We start from the raw sequence: 22,364 nt of genomic DNA, 5'->3' as shown, positions 1-22,364 counted from the left end.
GACAGAGGATGTGATGGTCAAATGGCATCACTGACTCAATGGACATGAGTTTGAGTAAACTCCGGGAGTTGGTGATGGACAGAGAAACCTGGCATGCTGCGGTTCATGGGGTCACAAAGAGTCGGACACGACTGAATGACTGAACTGCACTCAACTGCACCCAGACGCAGAAAAGCTGGGCCCACGGGCCAGACGCATACGAGCATGGCCACACCACTGTGGACCCAGGCGAGGCTGGCCGATGGGGTGAGGTGTGCTCAACCGTGAGCCACACCAGCGCCCACACAGGCACAGTTTCCACGGCCGGCCGGACACCCGGGGTGCGATCAGCCTTGCGGGGGGGACCTCCACCGCCCTCCCTGACAGGTGAGGACATGGCCAAGGCGGAGAGGGGAGTCACGAAGGAGCTGAGCCGCCCACCCAGACACACGGGGAAAGGGGACACAGCCGCTGGTCCCCACGCCTCCCCACCCTCTCTGCCGCGGCATCACCCACAGTGAACTGCAAACATGGCCGTCCCTGCGGCCCTACCATGTGGCCGTGAAGAGCCCGGGGGGACTGCAGCACAGCACCCCTGGGGACGTGGCTCTCCGTTCACTCCATGTTGCCTGGGCCCACGAAATGCACCAGGCAGTGGACCAGTGCTGAGGGATACAGTAACAACGTCAAATCACTGTGAAAACTGAAAAACATCCAAATAGGATGACACAGGGAAGCTGAAAAAGTAAGGGTCTGAGAGGGCTTCCTAGAACTGTCCAGTATCTCCACCACAAAGAGATTCCAGAGAGGGGAGTGGAGGGGGGACGAGGCCCAGCAGAGGGGAGAAAGGGGCCCAGGGTGGGGTTCAGAGGGGCCCTGGAGGCGGCCAGCGAGGTCCCAGCTGCTCAGCCAGCATTCCTTCCTGGCGCTGAGAGCAGAACTCGGGAAGCCCAGCTCAGGCTTATCAGTGTGTGTTTATGGCTCAGCTATGCAAAGCTTTGCTTGTACAAGCCGAGCTCGGCCCACAAGGCTTTTCCTCCCCTTATCAGGGCAACTTTCTTAAGCTCTTAAGACGTGATCTCCTGGGGAAAAAATCGTGCGCTGGCAAAGGACAGAGAGAACTTGACGTCTGTAAGCCGACGGGATGGAAGTGACTGAGCCCCCGCCTGCTAGGTGGAGCGGACGCACTGGGCCAGTAACACATCCACCAAAGTGGAGGACGCTGCAACTGACCCTTACGAAGCGCCGCCAACCCTTGGAAATGATCTGTTTGACGACAGACGTGAACTCTATCATCCCCACTGCATGTCCATCGAAGGGCTTGGTGACTGCTCAAAAAACACGTGATGCAATTATGAATGTAAAACTCCAGGTTAAAAAAAAAAGCAATTAGGTTTAGAATAACAATGGACACAGTGGAAATGGACCCCGTGATGGGTGCACAGCACTGCAACGGCATTAACGCCGCTAAACTCTACACCTAGAAATGGCTAAGACGGTAAATCTTGTGTTATACTGATGTATCTTCTACCACATTGCTTTTTAAGAGCCACCAGGGAGTCACCAGGGAGTGTATATAAGGAGTGAAGTTAAGTGAGACAAAGAAAGAGGAATATTGTGAGACACCCCTTACATGCGGACTCTAAAAAGGAATCACACAGTAAATGAACTTATTTACAAAAGAGAAATGGACTCACAGACTTAAGAGAATGAACTTAGGCTTCCCAGGCGGGAAGCATGGTGGGAAGGGACAGTTAGGGAGTTTGGAAGGGACATGCACACACTGCTGCGTTTAAGATGGAACAAGGACCCGCTGCGTGGCACAGGGTCCACAGGGTCTGCTCAACCGTAAGTGGCTGTGTGGGTAGGAGGGGAGTTCAGAGGAGAATGGCGACTCAGACCTGTATGGCTGAATCGCTCTGCTGTCCACCTGAAACCATCACAACACTGTGAATCGGCTAAACCACAATACAAAATAAAAGGTTAAAAAAAAGAAAGGTGCAGACTGTATATAATGACCCCGAAGCATTTTCACGTCGCATTTTCTCTTCTGCTCGGGCTAAGGAGCTCGGGCCCTCCTGCAGTCTCCGTCACCTCCTCCATTTCCCAGCCTGGAGACTTCACTCCTGCTTTCCCAACAGACCACTTGTTATTATTCCCTCGGTGTCCACCCACAGGGCCCGGCTTCCATCTCCTCATCTGTGAGCCATGGTGTTTGGACCGAGCCATCTCTAAGACCTCATCTGCTATGAGGTGTGACCCTCAGATCACAGAACTCTGGGACCCTCCAGAACTCACAGAAACTCACATGCAGGATGGCATCTGTGTGGCTCAGAGAGAAAGCTCACGCCTACGGGAACACCTTGCGGTACGGGTCCCAAGCCAGCATGTACGGCCTGGGCGTAAACTGGAGGAGGGCAGGTGCAGAAGCACCACTGCTGTAGCCCTGGCCTCCCCGGGTCTGCAGCACACACAGAAGCAGAACCAAGCAGAACCCGCGTCCCGTGCAGATAGAGCAGCCCGACCAAGCGAGGTCGCGGTGCTGCCCCGCCCCCCTCACCAGGCTGCCAATGGAGCAGACGAGGTGGATCCTGGTGGTGTAGGTGGTGCGCCTCTGGTCGCTGGTGGTGCAGGCAGAGCCGTTGACGTACTCCAGGAGCAGGCTGCCGCTGTCCTCCACCACGGGGCCCGTCTTCGCCACCCCCAGGTTGCTGATGGAGACGGTCTCAGAGAACGAGCCCTGTGAACACACGTGGCTATTAGCTTTCCCTCTGGAGAGAGACCAACTGCATTCTTCGTTACTGACACGGTGGGTGTTTCGTTGTGCACGGCAGGTGTGTCCTACAGACTTGCCACAGATGCTGGATTAGCAAATGCGAACCACCACTCCTCCGTAGAGGGGAAACTCAGTCCGCCCTCGAAACCCACAGGTTCTGCATCTGCACATTCAACCGACTTCAGATGGAAAACACTCAGGGGAAAGAAATCCCAGAAAGCTCCAAAAAGCAAAGCTTACACTAGCCACCCGCGTCTACTAACACAGCGCTGCCACTGAGTCATCTGTAGAGGAGCCGCGGGGCGGATGTACACCAGGGCGTGTGCAAGCCCTGCAACACTGCTCACCATGGACTTGCACGCCCTCGGCCTCTGGGCACCAGCCAGGAGCTTAGAACCGACCCACTCCCCGCACACCGAGGGAGGGGGCACGTTGATCTCTGTGGACATTTATCTCCCATAGACTGCGATCCTGAAGCCTCAAAACCCTGGTAGATCCTTTTCATTTCACAAAAGTGAAAACGAGGTTCGGACGTGTTAAGCGAGCCATCCAAGGCCAGTCCTCACCCGGGCATTCGAGGAAGGACCCAGCCCGGTCCACATGTGGCCAGGAGCCAGGAGCGTCTGGCACCGCACTGCCCACCTCCTCTCGCCTCCGGCGTTTGGACGTCTGGGTAGCAGAACCGGGACAAAACTGCAGAGCCACACCAGGCCTCTCTGCACATGTCCATGACAGACCGTGAGAGCGCCCGGGCACTGATCTGGGGTCACGAATGAACGGTAGCAAGTAGACAGCTTGCAAATACAGAATCCATGAATAAGGAGAGCAGACTGTCCTTGGAGGCCATTGCTCCAACAGAGAGCACACCAACACACCACCACGCTCCACTCAACCAGCAGGGGGCGCTCACCAGCTTCCCCAAAAACACCTCTGAGCTGCCGTGTAACGGACCCCAGGAAAAGTACATCCTCGACGTGCTATTTTTAAAGAAGCACACAGACGTCTTTATTTTAAGAGGCGCTGTGTACAACAAGGCACCCAGGGGAGCGTCACCGCGGTTCTGGCAGTGACTGCATTCCATTGAATGACAGAGTGCAGCCTGCACCCAGGCAAGAAGGGCTGGCGCTTGGATCTGCCAAGCAGGCGTCCCCTCTAATCAGTCCAGAAGCAAGAGCTTTTGGAAGCTTAGACTCTCCTTGACAGACGGCTGCTGTTCAGAGTTACTTCCTCTGCCGAGAACCGTGAGCAGAGGCGGTTCCCCACACCCAGGGGTTTTCGTTTTTTTCATTTTAAATCTGAGCAACGACTCAAGTATGATAGCATCTCTGGGGGAGGTGGGGAAGGTGAGTTTGCAGCAAGAACCCCCTATCTGTCTCAAGGGGCTTCTCGGCGCAAGCCGGACCCACTCAGACCACCCCCTCCACCCTCCAGCGCGAAGCCCAGGGCTCGGGAGGGAGGGCAGGGCCGCCTCACCTGCTCGCCCTGGTACTTCATCTGACAGGCGGACGCGTAGCGGTCACAGCCTGGCACCGGGCTCAGAGGGCGACACACGTTGATGTAGTACTTCCGCCACGTGCTGCGTGCCCCGCCGTGGTCCATCGAGTACCAGTTTCCCTCGGGACCGCCCTCGGATTTCGCTAGCCTGAAAGGTCAAGGGGGAAACGCACACTTTTTCCAGCCGACGGCTTTCAGCCCGGTAATTCATTTCTAAGTCCTAACGACTTAGGTGCGCTGCCTATCAAACCAGCAGAGGCCGGCCTACCACGCCTCCTCTCCAGCCTCAGGAGACACAGGCCTCTCTGCACCCCTGGGACTGCCCCCACTCCTCTGCACCGACAGGCATCGCTCTGAAGAATGCAGCTGAAGACAGAGGTGTGTGCTGGGCAAACACTGGCTGATCCTGCGAAGGCTCCCAGATCGTTAGAATTCATGCAGCTTGGGGCTCCCCACCCTTGTCCTGCACGATCTCTCACCAGCTCAGGGACATGCCCACCGGCAGGGCCTAAGCAACCTCGGCCCTAACTGGACAGGGCCAGGCTGAGGGCAGGAGGGCCCACCTCACCTGGAGAGGTCGTACTGGTCCAGTGTGATGGGGTCGGTCACGACGCACTCCAGCGGCTCCTCCGGGCAGGCGTAACTGGTGTACCACCGGAAGTTGTATGTAGAGTTATCCTCCTCCTAATCTCAGGACACACACAGGAGGGACAGCAGAGAAGGGGACTCGTTACACAAAGCCAGCATTTCGAAAAAGGTGGGACACTTGTTCCTCAGTAAGAATCGGAGGCAAGTTCATCTCCTTTGTCCATCCCCTCTTGTTCTATTAAAAGGAACATAGCCCATCAATGAGTTAAGATGGAACTCTAGCTTCTGTTAGTGGGAATAAGGCAGGGCTGCTGCTTTTGTGCGGTTTGTACCCCGAACCAGCAGTATCGAGGACTGTGACTGAGGGTGGTAAGGCCCACTGTTGGTCAGAAAATACACACTGCCCATGTCCCCTGGCAAATCTAAAAGGATTAATTAAAATCAAAGGAGCTGAGGATGTGCCCAGGAAACCAGACTAATAACGGCTCTGCTTCTAAATAAAGGGCCCACGACAGGCTCTTGGATAAGGCCCGGGAAGCCAGACAGCGTGACAGCTTCTCCCCGGGGACCATTCCAGCTCACGTGTCAGCTCCATCAGAACCTCCTTCGCTCCAGAAGAATCACGAGCCCCGCCTCCACCCGCTCTCTTCTCTTCCCCCGCCTTTACGAGACTGACGACCTCTCCCTCCTTCACCCCCGTCGCCGCGCAGACGCACACGAGCACCCGCGGCTCCCACCTGATATTCAGGGAAACCCACTCCGGCGTCTCGGTCACAGAGAAAGGTGATGAGCGTGGCTCTCGGCGTGCGCTTCTCGTCATTGTAGGGTGTGCCGTCCCTGTAGGTCAGCTGGATCATCCCGTCGTAGTACGAAAGCTTAGCGTTGCTGCGTCCCAAGTTCCAAGACTTCCTATCACTAAAACAAGCCAAGCGTTTCTCAGAAAAGACAGTGGGACCAGCGCTGGGCGACACTGGGAGCGTGGGGGTTGCCAGGACCTGGGCAAGAGGATCTCTGCACAGTGGGCGCGGGAAGGCGACCCCACCCCAACGCCGGACCTGTCAGCACTGCTTCAAGGCCCAGCTCCCTTCATCTGAGCTAACGCTGCAATGAACTTGGAGAAGCGTGGGCATAGATCCCCCCAGGTGGCCAAGAAGTGCTGACTGCACAGAAGCAAGGGCCACCCCCACCCCCACCCCACGCACCCACTTCCTGTCCTGCCCCTCCTCTGGAAACTGAACGCCCTTAGTCCAGGCCCTCCTGGGGTTTAAAGGATCGTTGGGGAAGGACGTCGGCAAGCGGCAGAGCTGTCCTGGAGGACGACATCCGCGCGCACGCAGGACACCCAAGGGCGCGCCCGGATCGCAGAGCGGCCACTTGCCTTCTGGACACCTGACAGGCCCCCGAGTCTGGTGGGCAGGCACCCACGGACAGCGGGCCGCACACGTTGATGTGGAACTCGTACTTGTCCGTCTCGACCCTGTAGGAGTCCTTCTTCTTCGTGAGAGGCGTCAAGTCAAAAGAAAACCCTAAGGAAGAGCCGAAAGCACCCCAGGCGGGTCAGACCGTGGGGTGCAGCAGAAGCTGGGCCGGCCCGACGGCATGGAGACGTTATGACCGCCCCCCGGGGATGGGCCTCCTCCACCGCCTCACTCACCCCTTCCTGCCGTGTTCACCCAACGCCTAAGTCAGAGCCCACAATTCCTGGCTGAATGAACCACCGGTGTGTCAGAAACGGGACCACAATCACAATACAATGACCTTGAAAAGGCTATGGTGGGTTTCACGGCCAGAAAGGCACTCGGGATGTCTTTCCAGACACGATTTATTTCCCGTGTTCCTTGGGCTAATGATTAGCAAACCCACTGCAACTATAACTATCAGAGAGGTTTTTTCATTATCTCAAGTAAGCCTCAAACACCAGATTTTCAGAGTTCTGGTCAAACAGGATTACTATAAATTCTGAAGCAGGTTATCAACTCTGAAACACTCAGAGAGAAAATGTTAGAAAACAAGCAGGCTTTCTCTGGTGACTCAGTGGTTAAGGATCGGCCTGCTAATGCAGGACACAGGGCTCGATCCCTGATCCGGGAAGATCCCACGTGGGCGTGACAGCTAAGCCCGTGCTCCACAACCACTGAAGCCCACACTTCACAAGAGAAACCACTGCAATGAGTAGCCCCCCGGTCCCCGAAACCAGAGCAAAGCCTAAGTAGCAATGAAGATCCAGCGCAGCCAGAAAACAAAAGCCAGCTGAAGTGGCTGCAGGAGAGGCTGCCCCACAGGGCGCTCGGACACGCACCTGCCTGGGAGTCAAAGACCGTGCAGTTGTCCCCCTCAGTCCTGGAGAGCACACAGGCCGCGGCCGTGCGCCACGCAAACTCGTAGAAGCAGCCGTCAGCCCTGGAGGTTGTCAGCACCGGGGCACTTTCTAAGTCACCTGTTGATGGGCATACCCAGACTGGTCATTGATCAGGTCTCGAGAAGCTTCCATGGTTCTCAAACCAGCTCTATAAATACTGATCTGAGGTCGCTAGAGTGGTCACACCGACAGGGTCAGGACAAGGGTGGGGGTGAACTAGTGTTTAACGGGGACACAGCTTCAGCTTGGGAGGACAAGAAAGTTCTGCAGATGGACGGTGGTGTACACGTACGTAACGTACAATGTGAACGTAAGGTGCTTAACGCCACTGAACTGCGGTTAAAGGGGCGAGTTTCAGATTATGTGTATCTTACAAATCCTTTACAATGGTCAACTTTATGTTATGTATGTTTTACAATCTTAAAAAAAGAAAAAAAAATACTGTCCCGGTCCTTGAACTTATCTCACAGCCGGGAATTTATCCAAAGGAAATCTTCCAACAGGAGGCAGCGGGGACATGTCACAGCACAATTAATGCTGGAAACGTTATAAATCCAACAATAGAGAAAAATGAGTAAAAATAGTAAAACCAAGCCAGCAGCAACAAGGAAGTCCCGACAGATGATAAATAACGACCGTGGGACACAGAAGAGCATTCACAGAATGCCACGTTTTGAGAAACATAAAAAATGTGCAGATATATATATATAGATCCTGACCCCTGGAAAACAATGCGGACCTATAAATAAAGGCAGATTAAGAGGAGTGTTTATTGTGTGCCCGCTAAGGTCATGGATGACGTTTTGAGCCGTTCGTGATGGTCCCCCTCTGGAGGAAGTCAGGGGGCCCCACGATCGGCCGGCACCAGGCCTAAGGAAGTGGAAGCCGTGCCGAGAGCATAACTCATCTGGAAAATTGCAACATGACCCCCTCGGACACCATATGGTTTCTCCATCTCTGGGCTGGTTTGGGGCGGGGGCGACAGAATCCAGCGGGGCCACCGCGACGCTTCTGGACCTCAGTGCTCTACCGCGTCGTCCCAGCGGTGGCCGGGGAGGAACTCGGGAAACAGAGACTGCGCGGGTGCCCCTGGCAGGAGCCCGGGAGACCCCACGTTTTCTGTTTGTGCTTCTCATTTGTACCTGGTTTGCACATGAGCGTTATATTTGTCATTATCTTCTGGCCACCATCGCACTCATCACCATCTGAGTAAGAGAGCTGAATATTTCCTTTCTCTCTGGTGGGAGACGAAATAAATCTGCCCAGATTTTTACTTCCGTTCTTATCTAGAAAAGAGAAAGCAAAGGGGGAACAAAACAGAAGACAGGATCAAAAGGGGTTAACAACACAGATGCAGAGGTACCGAGAGGGAGCTGAGGCCCACAGGTGTGTGTTGGCCCTTTTCCCGGCCCGCCAAGCCTGCGCGGGACGGTCAGTGGGTCTCCAGACGCGAGTAACACGTCTGACCGAGCAGGGGCGGCCTCGCTGAGGACCCCACGGGCACCTCTAGGCGGAGGAGGAGGAAAGTGTGAGAGTGACTCACAGCATCTTTCAAGGGCAGGGGAGGCAGACAGAGGCAGAAGTGCCTGTCACGAGATCTCGGAAAACAACAACGCTCCCCCATTTAGGGGGGCCTCAGCTGCCCTGAGGCACAAGGTCATTTGAAACCGAGGGGGAAGCATTTGTCCCGTGACCAAAGTAGAAACTAAATCTGTTCAGGGGGCCAAGCAGGTGACCACTCAATTCTTGGTTCAGTGACTTTTACGATAAAGCAATGAAACTCTGTCTCAAGTCCTTAAATAAAGGCAGGGACACGCCTGCTTAAAAAGACACACCACCAATTCTGAAGCCTGGAGTAATTCCTAAAATCCAACCTGGATTTCAAATTTAAATTCACAATCCCTTATAACTCTACCCACTGCTCTGTGGTGACCTAAATGGGAAGGAAATACAAAAAAGAGAGGATACATGTATACATACAGCTGATTCCCTTTGCTGTTCAGCACAAACTAACCCAACACTGTAAAGCAACTGCGTGTTAGTCGCTCAGTCATGTCTGCCTCTCTGTGACCCCATGGACTGTAGCCCACCAGGCTCCTCTGTCCATGGGATTCTCCAGGCCAGAATACTGGAGCGGGTAGCCTTTCCCTTCTGCAGGGGATCTTCCCGACCCAGGGATTGAACCCAAGTCTCCTGCATTGCAGGCAGATTCTTTACCACCTAAGCTACCAAGGAACAAAAAGAGTCTGTACTCCAATAAAAATTAATTAAAAAGTTAACAATTCACAATCGCTTATCTAATGCTTGCAAAACAGATTCCAATTATTCTGCCTGTCGCTTTCCAGGTGACTCTTAAGTAACATGTTTAAACACTTAACATTCAATTGAGAAGTTGCGGCCAACACAGTTAAAAGCCAAAGGAACTCAAAGGGTCCGTCCACTTCTCTCATACAAGATTCTGAGAGTCCCCTTCCCCGGAAGCCATAATTCTTGAACAATTCCAGGCAGTACAGTCGTTAACAAATCAAAATCAGTTTTTTTTATACAAGCACTGGCAGTTCTCTTCCTCGGGTTACAAGGTGAAAAGATAACCAAGGATTTTCCCACGTTTCTTTCTGTCTCTAGGGAGCCCACATCAGAAGACTTCCGCCTTCTTCAAGACGCCCGAGTGCCCCAGTTCCCTACATCTGAGTCATTAAACTCTCCGTTCCCTCCCATCCTTTATGTGCTGAACCCAGAGAGAGGAGGCTGTAATGAACCACAGGAAGCTCATCTTCATTCCCTCCAGCCTGGATGCAGCCCAGCTCCGCCTGCACGCACAGGCACGGCTCACCACAGGGTACCACTCACCCACGGCACACACGGCCGCATCTTCGGGGCAGCCCCGTGCCTGGCCCGTCTGCAGGACCCTGTGGCAGATGTTAATGAAGAAATGCTTCTTTTCCGCTTCCCTCTGACTGCCATCCACAGCTTCCCAATTTTGTTCCAGTTCTGTAACCGAGAGAAAACAAAAAAAGCTTTTTCTAGCCCTAGGCAGTGATTGCTTTTCTGTGTGAGTCACACCATAGACGGTGATGAAGCAGAAGGTAAAGGCCCGTGGTCACTAAACAGGCTCTCACATCTCTGGACCTGGGCAGGCTGAAGGCACAGACACACAGGGGGAATCTTAGGCTTGTTCTGAACGTGACAGTAACAAACCAGCCCCAAACAGCTCCTCAGAAGAGGGAGCTTACCGGGACGACCTGAGGATTAAACAGCAAAAGTTCTCCCAAGCCTCAGAGTCTGAAATCAAAAACCTGAAAAGCAGAGCCAGGCGCCAGCGCTGGGACCTGGCAGGCGCAGGCCACGGGCGACGCATCTGCCTCCAGACCACAGATAAGGCAGACCCGGCCCGGAGCTTAGCACTAGGGGCCCCCAGAAGATAAACAAGACATGGGTGGTCCCTGAACTCAAAACCGTTCACGACCCAGTCGTGTTTGAACAGAAAACATCCACAGAGGTAGAAGCAGCAGGGGCTGAGAGCAGAGAGCAAGTCAAAGGCGGACCGTCCCCAAACAGCCCCCACAGACATCACTGAGGACCGGGAGGGAAGGCGGACGTACACACAGAGAGGATGCTCCTGCACAGACTGGAGTCCGGGGTTTACAGCGAAAACCCCTCATCAGCGGGAGCACAACCCACTCACTACACAGGGCTGTCAGCAACCTGGAAGGACCACTTGCAAAACAAGGACAAACGGTTCTGAAAGCTGCGGTGGGAGGGCTGAGGGGCCTTCATGCAGAAGGACATCTAACTATTAGGGAAGGATTTTAGGTCTCATTTCACAGCATCTCAATTACCTGGGTGCAAACGCTACACAAAAACACCCTGCTCCCAAAGAACCACTTCAGTTCAGTCACTCAGTCGTGTCCAACTCTTTGCGACCCCGTGGACTGCAGCACGCCAGGCCTCCCTGTCCATCACCAACTCCCAGAGCCTATTCAAACTCATGTCCATTGAGTCAGTGATTCCATCCAACCATCTCATCCTCTGTCATCCCCTTCTCCTCCCGCCTTCTATCTTTGCCAGCATCAGGGTCTTTTCCAATGAGTCAGTTCTTTGCACAGGTGGCCAAAGGATTGGAGTTTCAGTTTCAACGTCAGTCCTTCCAAAGAATATTCAGGACTGATTATTCACGGAACCAGAGAGGGGGGCCAAAGTCAGCTGAGCTTGAACACATCTCTGCATCCTTCACAGACCTCAGGCTGGGCCTTGGACAGAGGAATGGTTACCAAAAAAAAAAAAAAAAAAGGAAAGTGAAGAGAGGGATTAGAAAGCAGCACTCAGTTTACAGCAAGGAAAAACTGGGGGAGGAGGAGGAGGGCAAGCTGCTTGAGTCAACACAGCTGGACGTGGCAGCAGAGGCCTCGCACCCCGGTCTGAGCAGAGCGGAGAGCCCTACCCGCCCAGCAGACAGAAGGCCAACCTCTCCACCAGCCTACAGAAGGGAACCACAGCCCCAGGCCCGCGGCTCAGAGGTGCTGAACCACAAGAGCACCGGGATGGTAACTCCCGGGGCAATCCACTACCTGAGGGCATCTGCGATGGGGCTCGTGTTCCCTGACTAGTACCCACAACAGAGGGATCCTCCTTCCAACGTAAAGCGGCCCTCAGCAGCGGGGGCTCAGAACACATGAGTCATCGTTCCCATAGCAGCTGGTGCTATGCAGCTTCGGGCCACCCTGCCTGTCACGTGCTATTCCCTGTGACAGAGGCAACTCGTCGGTGCTGTGCCATGCTGAGCTGAGTCTCTCAGTCCTGTCTGACTCTTTGCCACCCCCATGGACTGCAGCCCATCAGGCTCCTCTGTCCACGGGGATTCTCCAGGCAAGAACACTGGAATGCGTTGTCACGCCCTCCTCCAGGGGGACCTTCCCGACCCAGGGAACGAACCCACGTCTCTTAGGTCTCCTGCATGGGCAGGTGGATTCCTTACCACTAGCACCACCTGGGAAGCCACATGCTGGCTGTAGATATACAACACAACTCGATATATGTATACACTGTGAAATGAACACCTCAGTACTGTAGATAAACATTCATCACAAGAAACTAGCAATTTCTGTATGTGTGGTGAGAATTTTTAAGATCTACCTTCTCAGCAACAAGAGTTAAAAAAAAAAAAAGTTTCTAATCACAAAATACAGGGCCTGGCACACAGAAGGCACTTGGTTGTTTTTTCACTAAACTATGATAAGAGGAGCCCAAGGCACTCCAACTGGGAACAATAACGCTGACCTCAAATTCAGATATCTCACCTCCTGAGTCAGTGTCATCTCTGATAATTCATGTTGCTCCGTGAGAAGGGAGGAAGGGCTGGGATACGATCAGTTGACAAAGAGAACAGTAACAGCATTTCCAACCACACTGGTGGGGCAGGAGGCGAGAGGGAAGGTTCTCGTGCACCTCCGGCCGCCTACCTGAGTGCCGGGCCAGTGCCGACAGGTCAAAGCGCTGTTTCCCGTCAGAGACGCTGCACAGCAGGGCCTCCTTCTCGTGCACGCAGGCGTACTTCGTGTCCCACGTGAAGAAGTAGGTGCAGTCCACCTCCCCGGTGAACACAGGAGCCCCTCTGCCGTTGTTACCTGCGTCAGGCCGAAAGGGAGACAGTGACCGCGATGTGAGACACGCCAGGACTGCCCGATGGCACACAGGACGGGACCCCCGGGGCAGGCAAGCAGGCAAACAAGCTCAGGGCTCCAGCCCCAGAGATAAGAGGGCGCCCAGGCCAGAGTGTCTCAGGCAGAACCCCTGCGGTCAGCCTTGTGCCCCTTTCATCTCAGGAGGATGGCCTCAACAGGACAGCAGGGTGTTTTCAATGGGTGTGAGCCCCCGGGGAAGTGCTAGGCAGCTCACGGCCGGCGGTCAGCTTCCTAGAGGCTCATAAACACCCTTTTAAGTCAGACCAGGGCGTCACTCCGGTTCCAGGACCATCACAGTCTTAATGATGTGCTTGTGAGCAGGACAAGTCCCCAGGGACTCGTCCCTGATATGAGCAGAGAAGAGAGATAAGGTCTGAGGAGGTCTGGGCCTCCCCCTACCCCCAGCTGAAGGGCACTCAGGTCTAGTAACCTCACTCCCAGAGGGGCCAGCATCCCAAATCCTGGGGACTCGGGCACATGTGGGCCTCTAAAATTGTCCTCCAATCCATCAGCCCTCCCTGCAAGCCAGTTTCCCTGGTCCACGTAGCCTGGGATTCTGCAAACCCTGTTGACTTTTCCCCAACGAGAAATTCTATCCCCTTGCCTTTCCGAGCTAGTGCGCTGCTGGCACAACGGCCGGTTTTCCACCCTTGATGGTTTTATAATCCTCCTCTGGACCTCCTGCACGACTTGCCTTTCTTAAGGTTCAGTGCCCTGAAGAGAACAATGTTCTAACGAAAAGGGAGATAATATTTTGCACCAAGAGTGAACGCTGCTTCAATTGCAACTTCTATTAAATCTTTAATAATTTAATCGTCGCAGCTGTAACACCAGCAACAGCGGCTAGTTGCACACGGAGCTCAAGCCAAGGTGGGCAGGGCTAAACCCAGCGTTCTCCGCGGGGCTGGATGGCAAACAACGTGGTCTGCGTTAAGGGCTCCACATCCATCCGAGGATTTCATCCTTCACACCCTGTAGTACGAGGACAGTTTCAGCCCCGTTCTGGAGATTTAGGAGGGCTAAGTACTTTGCCTATGGCTCCAGAGCTAGAAAGCCAGAAATCAAACCCAGACGGTCTGGCCCCAGAGCCAGACTCAGAGCCGCAAAGCAGCAGTACTTCCCTGCGCTACTGCGGGTTTTTTCTTTCTTCTGTTTTTCGAACTTTTTTTTTTTAAGTACCCTAAGCTGTTCTCTCTAAGAACCAGTGCTCCCAACCTCCTTACCAGCAACACAGAGCCCATCCTCTCTAGCTGGGACAACGATGCCCCCCATGTGAAGCCCCCCAGTGAAGCTCCTCCAGCTTTTTTCAGCGCTCCTGAGCCCCCAATCCACCCACAAGGTTTACGCTGCTCCCCGCTGGATCAGTATTTCACGAATCAGAAAAGATTTGTGTTTCCTGAAAACCTGAGGCATTCAGAGTGTTTTTCTTTTACCAGGTAACTTCACAGACGATTAAATACCAATAGTACTGTGAATGGTTCTAGGGTCATCCTCCCTTAGGAGCTAGGTTTGCATCTGAAACACCCTAATGATCCACAGGGAGAGTCCATTTTAAGTAAAATTTAAATAACCACTGGCCGGCCTGCCCCTGACCTGCATTCTTATTTAACTCCTCGGAGAACTTTTAGAGAATAGAAAACTAAGACTCCTCACTACCAATCTACGTTTCTTTTGTTTGGTTGGTTTTAGGTTCAAACACATAATACTAGGTTCATTCTTACAATTCTTATACAACTATTACAAACAAGTCGGATAATTTAAAATATTAAAATAAATGACTCGTTCATTCAGACCACGTGGCTTTTTAAACACACAATGGCCTTGCCTCCAGGACCGCTATTTTCCTATGGGTTTCCACCCACCAGCGGGATCAGGGTGACTTTCTGTAATCTCTCCATCAGTGCTCTCCACGCAATTCCGAAAGCTTCCTGGGTACCCCACCTGCACAGGTTCATTCCCAGCACACCCTTTACGCGGCCTCAGGGTATGCGGCTTCCACGACCAGCGGGAGGCGAAGCGGACTCTTCGCTCCATAGCCGGGGACCCGCCCCATTCCTCCTCTGCCCCGACAGAGACGGGGCTGCCCACTCGCCAGACCGGTTCAACCTTCCCTCAGGGCACAAAGCTCAACCACATTTCCTGCCTCCCAGCCTTTGAAGTTGGGTCAGGTCTCTTAGTTCTGGCCCATTAAATTTAAAAAAAAAAAAAAAAACTGCAGTTCCCATCCTTTGTGGAATCCTGAGGCCACATCCACAGACAGCAGCAATACAAGGTAGAAAATGCACTGTCTCCAAGCAACCGCACAGAGCAGAGGCCCCCGAGACCTGCACGGAGACTAGAGAAACGACGTCTTAAATGTGATCACCTGCCCCTTGGATTTGCGGACGGTGTTTTACTAGCCCAGGCTAACGTAACTCCTCCCCGCAAAACAGTCTAATGTCCTAGTTCGACAGGATCACCAATAATAAGATCTATTACATCAAACGAGATGTTAAGTTATTGAAACAAATGGTAAAGAAAACACATCATGGATGGAAGGAAGAAACTTATGCACCTCTGTGTCTTGAAAAGCAGGAAACCCTAAACTCATGCTGCTGCTGCTGCTAAGTCGCCTCAGTCGTGTCCGACTCTGTGCGACCCCATAGACAGCAGCCCACCAGGCTCCCCCGTCCCTGGGATTCTCCAGGCAAGAACACTGGAGTGGGTTGCCATTTCCCTCTCCAATGCATGAAAGTGAAAAGTGAAAGTGAAGTCGCTCAGTCGTGTCAGACTCTTAGTGACCCCATGGACTGCAGCCCACCAGGCTCCTCTGTCCATGGGATTTTCCAGACAAGAGTACTGGAGTGGGGTGCCACTGCCTTCTCCGCCCTCAACTCATAAGCCTAAATAATTCCTGGAAATCCAAGCTGAACTATAAACCACCCTTCACAAGATTCCATGGCCAATTAACACCCATTCAAACATTCAAAAAATACATTATTACATTTATCCAATAAACATGAGACTCCACTAAGGGCTTCTCTTCTCTAAGTTCTCTAAACTTAAACTCATATAAAGCAACAGTGAAATAATTTTAGACTACACACAGTTTCATGCATTGGAGAAGGAAATGGCAACCCACTCCAGCGCTCTTGCTTGGAGAATCCCAGGGACAGGGGAGCCTGGTGGGCTGCCATCTATGGGGTCGTACAGAGTTGGACACGACTGAAGCAACTTAGCAGCAACAGCAGCAGTATAGTACATATAGTTAGCTCCAAATTACAGAGTTGGAAGGAGCTTTAAATATTTCATAATCCAACTCCAGCCTGAAAGGGGCTCAAAGTCTCCCACAAAAACATCTAAAAGTCTCCGGGTCGGGTCTCTGTGTCACCAGTCGCAACAAAATGAACCTAGGAAGACAAGTGTCTTCAGGATTAGAGCATCACCGTTCACCTTGCCAGCTCTTTGGCACCAAGGTTACATGAAGGAATGCCCTCTCTCGGAGTCGGGGTGCAGCGTTACGATCCATCGCTGATGTGATGGAGCATATAAACATGGAGCAAATTTGGTAAAACATTAACGACTGTTTAGCCTGAGGGGTAGGCATGTAAGTTTTCATCGTAATGTTCCTTCTACTTATAGATTCGAAAACTTTCCTAACAAAAAGGGAAAAAAAAAAAAAAAAAGCATGACCTCTAATCGTTTTTCCAGTCTCCAGGCCACTTGGGCTCTCTAGCTTCCTGGCTCGACTCCCGGGTCTTTCCTGGGAGTCCCTGACCAGGGGCCCTCCTCAACATCCTCCTGCGGTCTTCGGGGGTGATCATTCGATCCTCCCAACGTGCCCAGATGAGATCAGCGCATTCCCGACCACCTCAGCCAAGTCATTAATAAAAAGCGCAGACGCACGGCCGGAGGCGGCAGCGACCGGGCGGAGGGGGCCCTGGCCCACACAGGGCGCCCGCAGCAGAGCCGCCCACCCAGCCAGGGTGGGGGCAGGCCGCCCGAGGGTCTGGGAGGGGGACTTGGGGGCAGGGAGGAGGCTGCCTTTCCCGGGGGGCCCAGGAGGAGAGGAAGGGGTGGACTTCGAAGAGGGCCTCCTGAGGGCCCGGAGGAGCTGGGGATGACGGCAGAGGGATAGAGAATCTGGAGAGGGGCTCGGGGCCTTCCAACAGGAGGGAGACAGATCCAGAGGCCGCACCCAAGCCAGATGTGTGTCCCACTCCCCCCCTGCCCCACCAACCAGCCCTTGTACACTGGTTTCTAGACAGAGTCCAGACCCTCCGCAGGACATGAGATCCCCACAATGCCCCCCACACTCTCTTTAGCCAGGGTTGGGGCCTTCGGCTCTGACCTGCTCACGGCCACCCCGATGCCCACCTCTGCACGAGCTGCTCCTCCTGCTACGAGCGTCAACCCCTTGGCCCCCAATCTTTGGCGCCTGGCTCAGCCCCGCACTGTCCCATACGCCTCATCCACACAGCACCTCCTAGTCCTCAGGGGGGACCCAGACACCAGCCCACTGACCTGGGCACCTTCCTCCTGACACAGGCCCCCAGCAACAGACCTTGCCAGGCGCCCTGACCCTGCCCGCACCACCCTGCACTGTGGTCCCCAGCACCAGTCTCCCCCTGCCTCTGCTCTGCACACACCCATAGAGCTCGCAGCCATCAAGGCGTCCCCAGGCCTCGCAGACAGGAATCAATAAGACGTGTTCAATGAATCAACTGAGAACACGACACCAACGTGAAGACCAGGACGCGCGTAGGGAGTAAGGGGGGCTGACAGACCCCAAGCAGGGCCGTGAACCATGGGGACGGCGGCAGGGGCCAATGGGAACTGAGGAGCGCCCTGATGCCCTCCCACCTGCTTCATGCCAGGTGAGTCTCTGCTTGGGCCCCGGGGGCGAGTCACCCCCTCTCCTGCCCGCGTTCACCTTCAGACATCTGCCTCTAAAGCTCGGCTCCCGCCACGCACGGCTGCCTCTCCCAGACCCCCGGTAAATCACGTAGGAACCTGCCCCGGGACCAGAAGGTTAAAGCTCTTCCATGGGAACGTACAAAACAAACAGAGGGAGGAACCAGGGGCCCCTCGGGGTGGAGGGATGGGGCGAGCTGGCCGGCCATGCGGCTGGGGCCGGGCTCGGGCGGTTCCCAGGCTGCAGCTCTGGGCTGAGGCCCGGCCAGCACACAGAGAAGCAGGGGGGCCACCGTTTGGGGGGCCTGGGAGAGGGTGGCGCTCTGGTGAGGGTGAGGCCCCCATCACCTCTCAACAGACCCCAACCGCGGGGAGGAAATGGCAGCGCCATGGCGGCCTCGAGGAAGCTTCTCAGTCGCTTAGGAAGACTCAGGGTGTTAGCTGCTCAGTCGTGGACCCCAGGGACTGTAGCCCAGCAGGCTCCTCTGTCCACAGGATTCTCCAGGCAAGAATACTGGAGTGGGCTGCCATTCCCTCCTCCAGGGGATCTTCCCAACCCAGGGATCAAACCCAAGTCTCCTATATCACAGGCTGATTCTTTACCATCTGAGCCCCCAGGGAAGCCCTCCACTCCACTTAAAGCTGCCCTGTGGCCTCTTACAATCCCTGGAATCCAACCTCTATAGCAGGGCAACCAACTGCAGAAAAGGTTCACCTAGAAACTTGTTTCCTGGAAGCAGAGTTATTGGGTGACAACCCACCAGAAGGTGGTGAGCAGCCCAGCCCACAGGCTCCATCCACACTCCAGCGAGAGCTGAATGCGGAACAGAAAGGCTTTCCCAGCGAGCCCAATGCTGGGCCCACTCCCAGAACAAACAGAACATGGAAACAGGATGTGTGTGTCCACCGCTGGCAGCGGGGGTGGGGGTCTTCCTGCCCGCTACCACAGAGGGGGCCTTGTGGGGCCCTGTCTGCAGGAGAAGGTCTGACCACCCCCCACCCCTCTGCCTCCACGCACCCGGCCCACTGACGCACAGCTGCCACTGTCTCAAGCGCACTCACCTGCTGTCTGATTGCACTCGAAGTTGATGACACTCATCCGCTGGAAGCCGGAGCTGCACTCCTCACCCCCAAAATAGATCAAGGTGAGGTCTCCATCCGAGTACCTAGGTTTTTGTAACATACGCACACACACGTTTGGTAGAAACAAGAAAGAAACTTGAACGTCTAAGCATTTCTACATTAAGACTTTTGCACACCATCCACAGACCAGCACAGACACAAACAGCTGGGGACACACTCCCGCCGTCTGGGGCAGGATCGTCCAGAGGAAGAGTTCCAAATGGATGCGCTTGTCATCCTCTCACTTCAAAGTGATAACTGGCTGGATGAAAGCGCGAAAGGTTCTACTGGGAACATGGGGACTCTTCTGCTCTCATTTTGGGGTTCCGTACAAAATAATTTATGCCCAAGAAGACACAGCTCTACCAGCAACTGCCACAGAAAGTCTGACAGAGGGACCCCGGATGACAATTTCAGAGAACTAACGCTTTGATAAAAGCTTTTGTGAAGGTAACTCCTGACTTCAGGGGTCAGGAGAATTGTCCTGAATGCATTTGCCTGGTTGTTCAACTCTTGGGTGTGATGCCAGTGGTGTTTCAGATTTCTCAAACCGCATGAGAAAACTCAAAACTTCTAAGAAACATAAGCTGTAAAATTCGCAAAAGCCATATCAACTAATCAAGTAACTTTGCTACAGTACAGTTCCCTACAGACAACAGATTATAAAACAAACCGTACTAACAGAAGCACTTGTACTGTGAAGCTAGGAAAAACATCCACCTGGGTCAGCAACAAACGGTACTTGCCTGACTCAAGCAAGAAAAAAAATGCCAGCTTAACTGACTTCCCTGCACTTAGCTGACTTCCCTGTGGAAAATGGAAGCAGGCGGCTGGCAAGGGAGCGTGTTAGGCCTCACAGGGACATGCAGGATGCCCTTGAGAGTCACACGGGGGCTGTACGCACCGGAGGGTCAGGTTCTGGGGTCTCCCGGCCACTTTGACTTGAGTGGAATCTGCCTTTTTCACTTGGCACACCGCAGCATCTTTCTTATTACAGATGGGCACTTGGCTTCCTCCGCAGACGCTCAAATAATATGTATACTCATCTGCCTCCGAAGTGTAGAACAAGGAGTCTGAGGTTGAGGAAAGGGGGACACACGAGAAGGGGCTTCGCGACGCGCACAAGCCTGGGAGAGCACAGCCTCCTCCCGTCTGACCTGCAGCGCCCACCCCGAGGCAGGGAGTGCTCAGCCCGGGGCCCCTCCTGGCCCTCAGGGCCCCCCCACTCACCTCCCACCCGGCTCAGCGGCTGGAGGTCGACAGCCACGTCATGCTGCGCGCTGCTCAGGGAGCAGCTCTGGCTTTCCAGGTAATCCCTGTGGCAGGCGTACTCGGTGACCCACTCGATCTCAAAGCGGCAGTTGGATTTCGCCGTGAGCTTGGGAATGGTGCCCTGCCACAAACCCGGAGAAAAAGGGAGAAAGATTCATTTTATTCACACGGCTCAAATGCAGACAGAGTTTCTCTGCTTGCGGAAAAGCTCAAGGGTGTGCTACTGGGGTTTTAACGTTGTTCTCATTCTAGTACCGCCACGGCCCCTAACGGATTGTGATGATTTGACTGTTGACAACCCCGCTTCTCTGCGGCTCTTCCAGTCCCTTTCAGAGTCACATGCAAACTTCAGCCTGGGAACCCGCCCTGAACGCAGTCTCCCCTGCCCCACCACGCCCGTGGCTAGCAGTCACCATGTGTGAAGGGCCTGTGGTCTGTCCACTCCTTTCTGTCACAGGCGCCAGATGGACGGCCCCTCCAGGGGGGTGGAAATCACTGCATCTGCGCGCACCTGGGGAGACAGGCCCTAGCCCCTCCTAGGCATGTCCACGGGGGAGATGGTCCCTAGACCCCTCTTATGAACGTCCATGGGGTAGACGGTCCCTAGACCCTCCAAGGAATGTCCACAGGGGAGATGGTCCCTAGCCTCCTCTTATGAATGTCCACAGGGAGATGGTCCCTAGCCCTCTCTTATGAATGTCCATGGAGGAGATGGTCCCTAGCCCCTCTTATGAATGTCCATAGAGGAGACGGTCCCTAGCCCCCTCTTATGAAAGTCCACGGGGAGATGGTCCCCAACCCTCTCTTATGAATGTCCACAGAGAGATGGTCCCTAGCCCTCTCTTATGAATGTCCATGGAGGAGATGGTCCCTAGCCCCCTCTTATGAATGTCCACAGGGAGATGGTCCCTGGCCCTCTCTTATGAATGTCCATGGGGGAGATGGTCCCTAGCCCTCTCTTATGAATGTCCAAGGGGGAGATGGTCCCTAGCCCTCTCTTATGAATATCCACAGGGAGATGGTCCCTAGCCCCCTCTTATGAATGTCCATGGAGGAGATGGTCCCTGGCCCTCTCTTATGAATGTCCATGGGGGAGATGGTCCCTAGCCCTCTCTTATGAATGTCCATGGGGGAGATGGTCCCTAGCCCTCTCTTATGAATATCCACAGGGAGATGGTCCCTGGCCCTCTCTTATGAATGTCCATGGGGGAGATGGTCCCTAGCCCTCTCTTATGAATGTCCATGGGGGAGATGGTCCCTAGCCTTCTCTTATGAATGTCCATGGGGGAGATGGTCCCTAGCCCTCTCTTATGAATATCCACAGGGAGATGGTCCCTAGCCCCTTCCTAGGAATGTCCACAGGGTCTTGGGCAGGCTTCACTTGTACTCAGATCAGTTTTGCTCCCGGGTGAGGCCAGGCTGTCACCCCACCCACAAGCCCACCCTCTGGGATGGGTGCTGAGCAGGAAGTCACTGTGAACAGGGATGCAGTGCCACCCTCTGATGTCCCTGGAGGAGTGGTCCTCTCCCCGGCCCTGGCATCAGGTGCAGCCGTGCTGCCTCTGGGCACCTCACGCTGCCAACGCTTACTGAACACCTGCTGAGTGCCAGACATGGGGCCCAGTGCCAGTTTCACCATCACGTGGCCAACAAGTTGCAGAGGTCCAAGTCCAGCCCCGACCGCTTACTCAGGAAATCGATGCCCCAACTAACCCCTTGGCTGAGGGCGGCCTGACAAACAAACAGAGATGTGGACCGAGCGCTGAGCGAGAGCAGCCGGACGCCCAAGGCCGTGTGACTCCACGTACGTGGGAGGTCGGGGAAGGCAGAGGCCAAGGGGCAGAGGCGGGGCTCTCGGTGGCGGCCAAGGCTGGGTGAGCAGGGGGTGATGGTGGCTGGGCACGAGGCTTCTCTGGGTGATGGAAAAGTTCTGAGGCGATAATTGTGCAATTCGGTTAGCGCACTAATAACCATTAAACTGCACTTAGGCTGGGCGAATTTTTACAGTATGTAAATTCAAGTAAAGCTTTCTAAAAGAGATTTATGTGACAAGGTGAACGTTTTACTAAAGTTCCAGCTTCTAAAAGCATTTAATGAGCCGGTGAAAATGCTTCAATAAACCTTCTAAGTATTAAGGGCCCCGGGCCTAAGTCACCCAAGCTCTGCCCAGGCGACAGTCAGGCTGGACACAGAACCTCGT

At 54.3% G+C, this 22,364-nt stretch overlaps 1 protein-coding gene across 1 annotated transcript in view; it reads right to left on the bottom strand.

Annotated features, from left to right (window-relative positions):
- IGF2R (insulin like growth factor 2 receptor) overlaps positions 1 to 22,364 on the bottom strand; it is a 103,695-nt gene that overhangs the window by 41,563 nt on the left and 39,768 nt on the right. Inside the window, exons 8-19 of the mRNA XM_018053434.1 lie at positions 20,123 to 20,285; positions 19,797 to 19,965; positions 18,833 to 18,936; positions 12,656 to 12,820; positions 10,047 to 10,187; positions 8,339 to 8,482; positions 7,137 to 7,274; positions 6,216 to 6,363; positions 5,575 to 5,752; positions 4,818 to 4,933; positions 4,229 to 4,397; positions 2,540 to 2,719 (exon numbers count right to left, since the gene is read on the bottom strand). Of these exons, the coding sequence (XP_017908923.1) occupies positions 2,540 to 2,719; positions 4,229 to 4,397; positions 4,818 to 4,933; positions 5,575 to 5,752; positions 6,216 to 6,363; positions 7,137 to 7,274; positions 8,339 to 8,482; positions 10,047 to 10,187; positions 12,656 to 12,820; positions 18,833 to 18,936; positions 19,797 to 19,965; positions 20,123 to 20,285 (1,815 nt within the window). The remainder of the gene's footprint in view (positions 1 to 2,539; positions 2,720 to 4,228; positions 4,398 to 4,817; positions 4,934 to 5,574; positions 5,753 to 6,215; positions 6,364 to 7,136; positions 7,275 to 8,338; positions 8,483 to 10,046; positions 10,188 to 12,655; positions 12,821 to 18,832; positions 18,937 to 19,796; positions 19,966 to 20,122; positions 20,286 to 22,364) is intronic.

Source organism: Capra hircus, chromosome 9 (genome assembly GCF_001704415.2).
Source record: "Capra hircus breed San Clemente chromosome 9, ASM170441v1, whole genome shotgun sequence".
Classification (NCBI taxonomy): Eukaryota; Metazoa; Chordata; class Mammalia; order Artiodactyla; family Bovidae; genus Capra; species Capra hircus.
The sequence above is the reverse complement of the archived record's forward strand: the minus strand, read 5'-3'. Positions and strand labels throughout refer to the sequence as shown.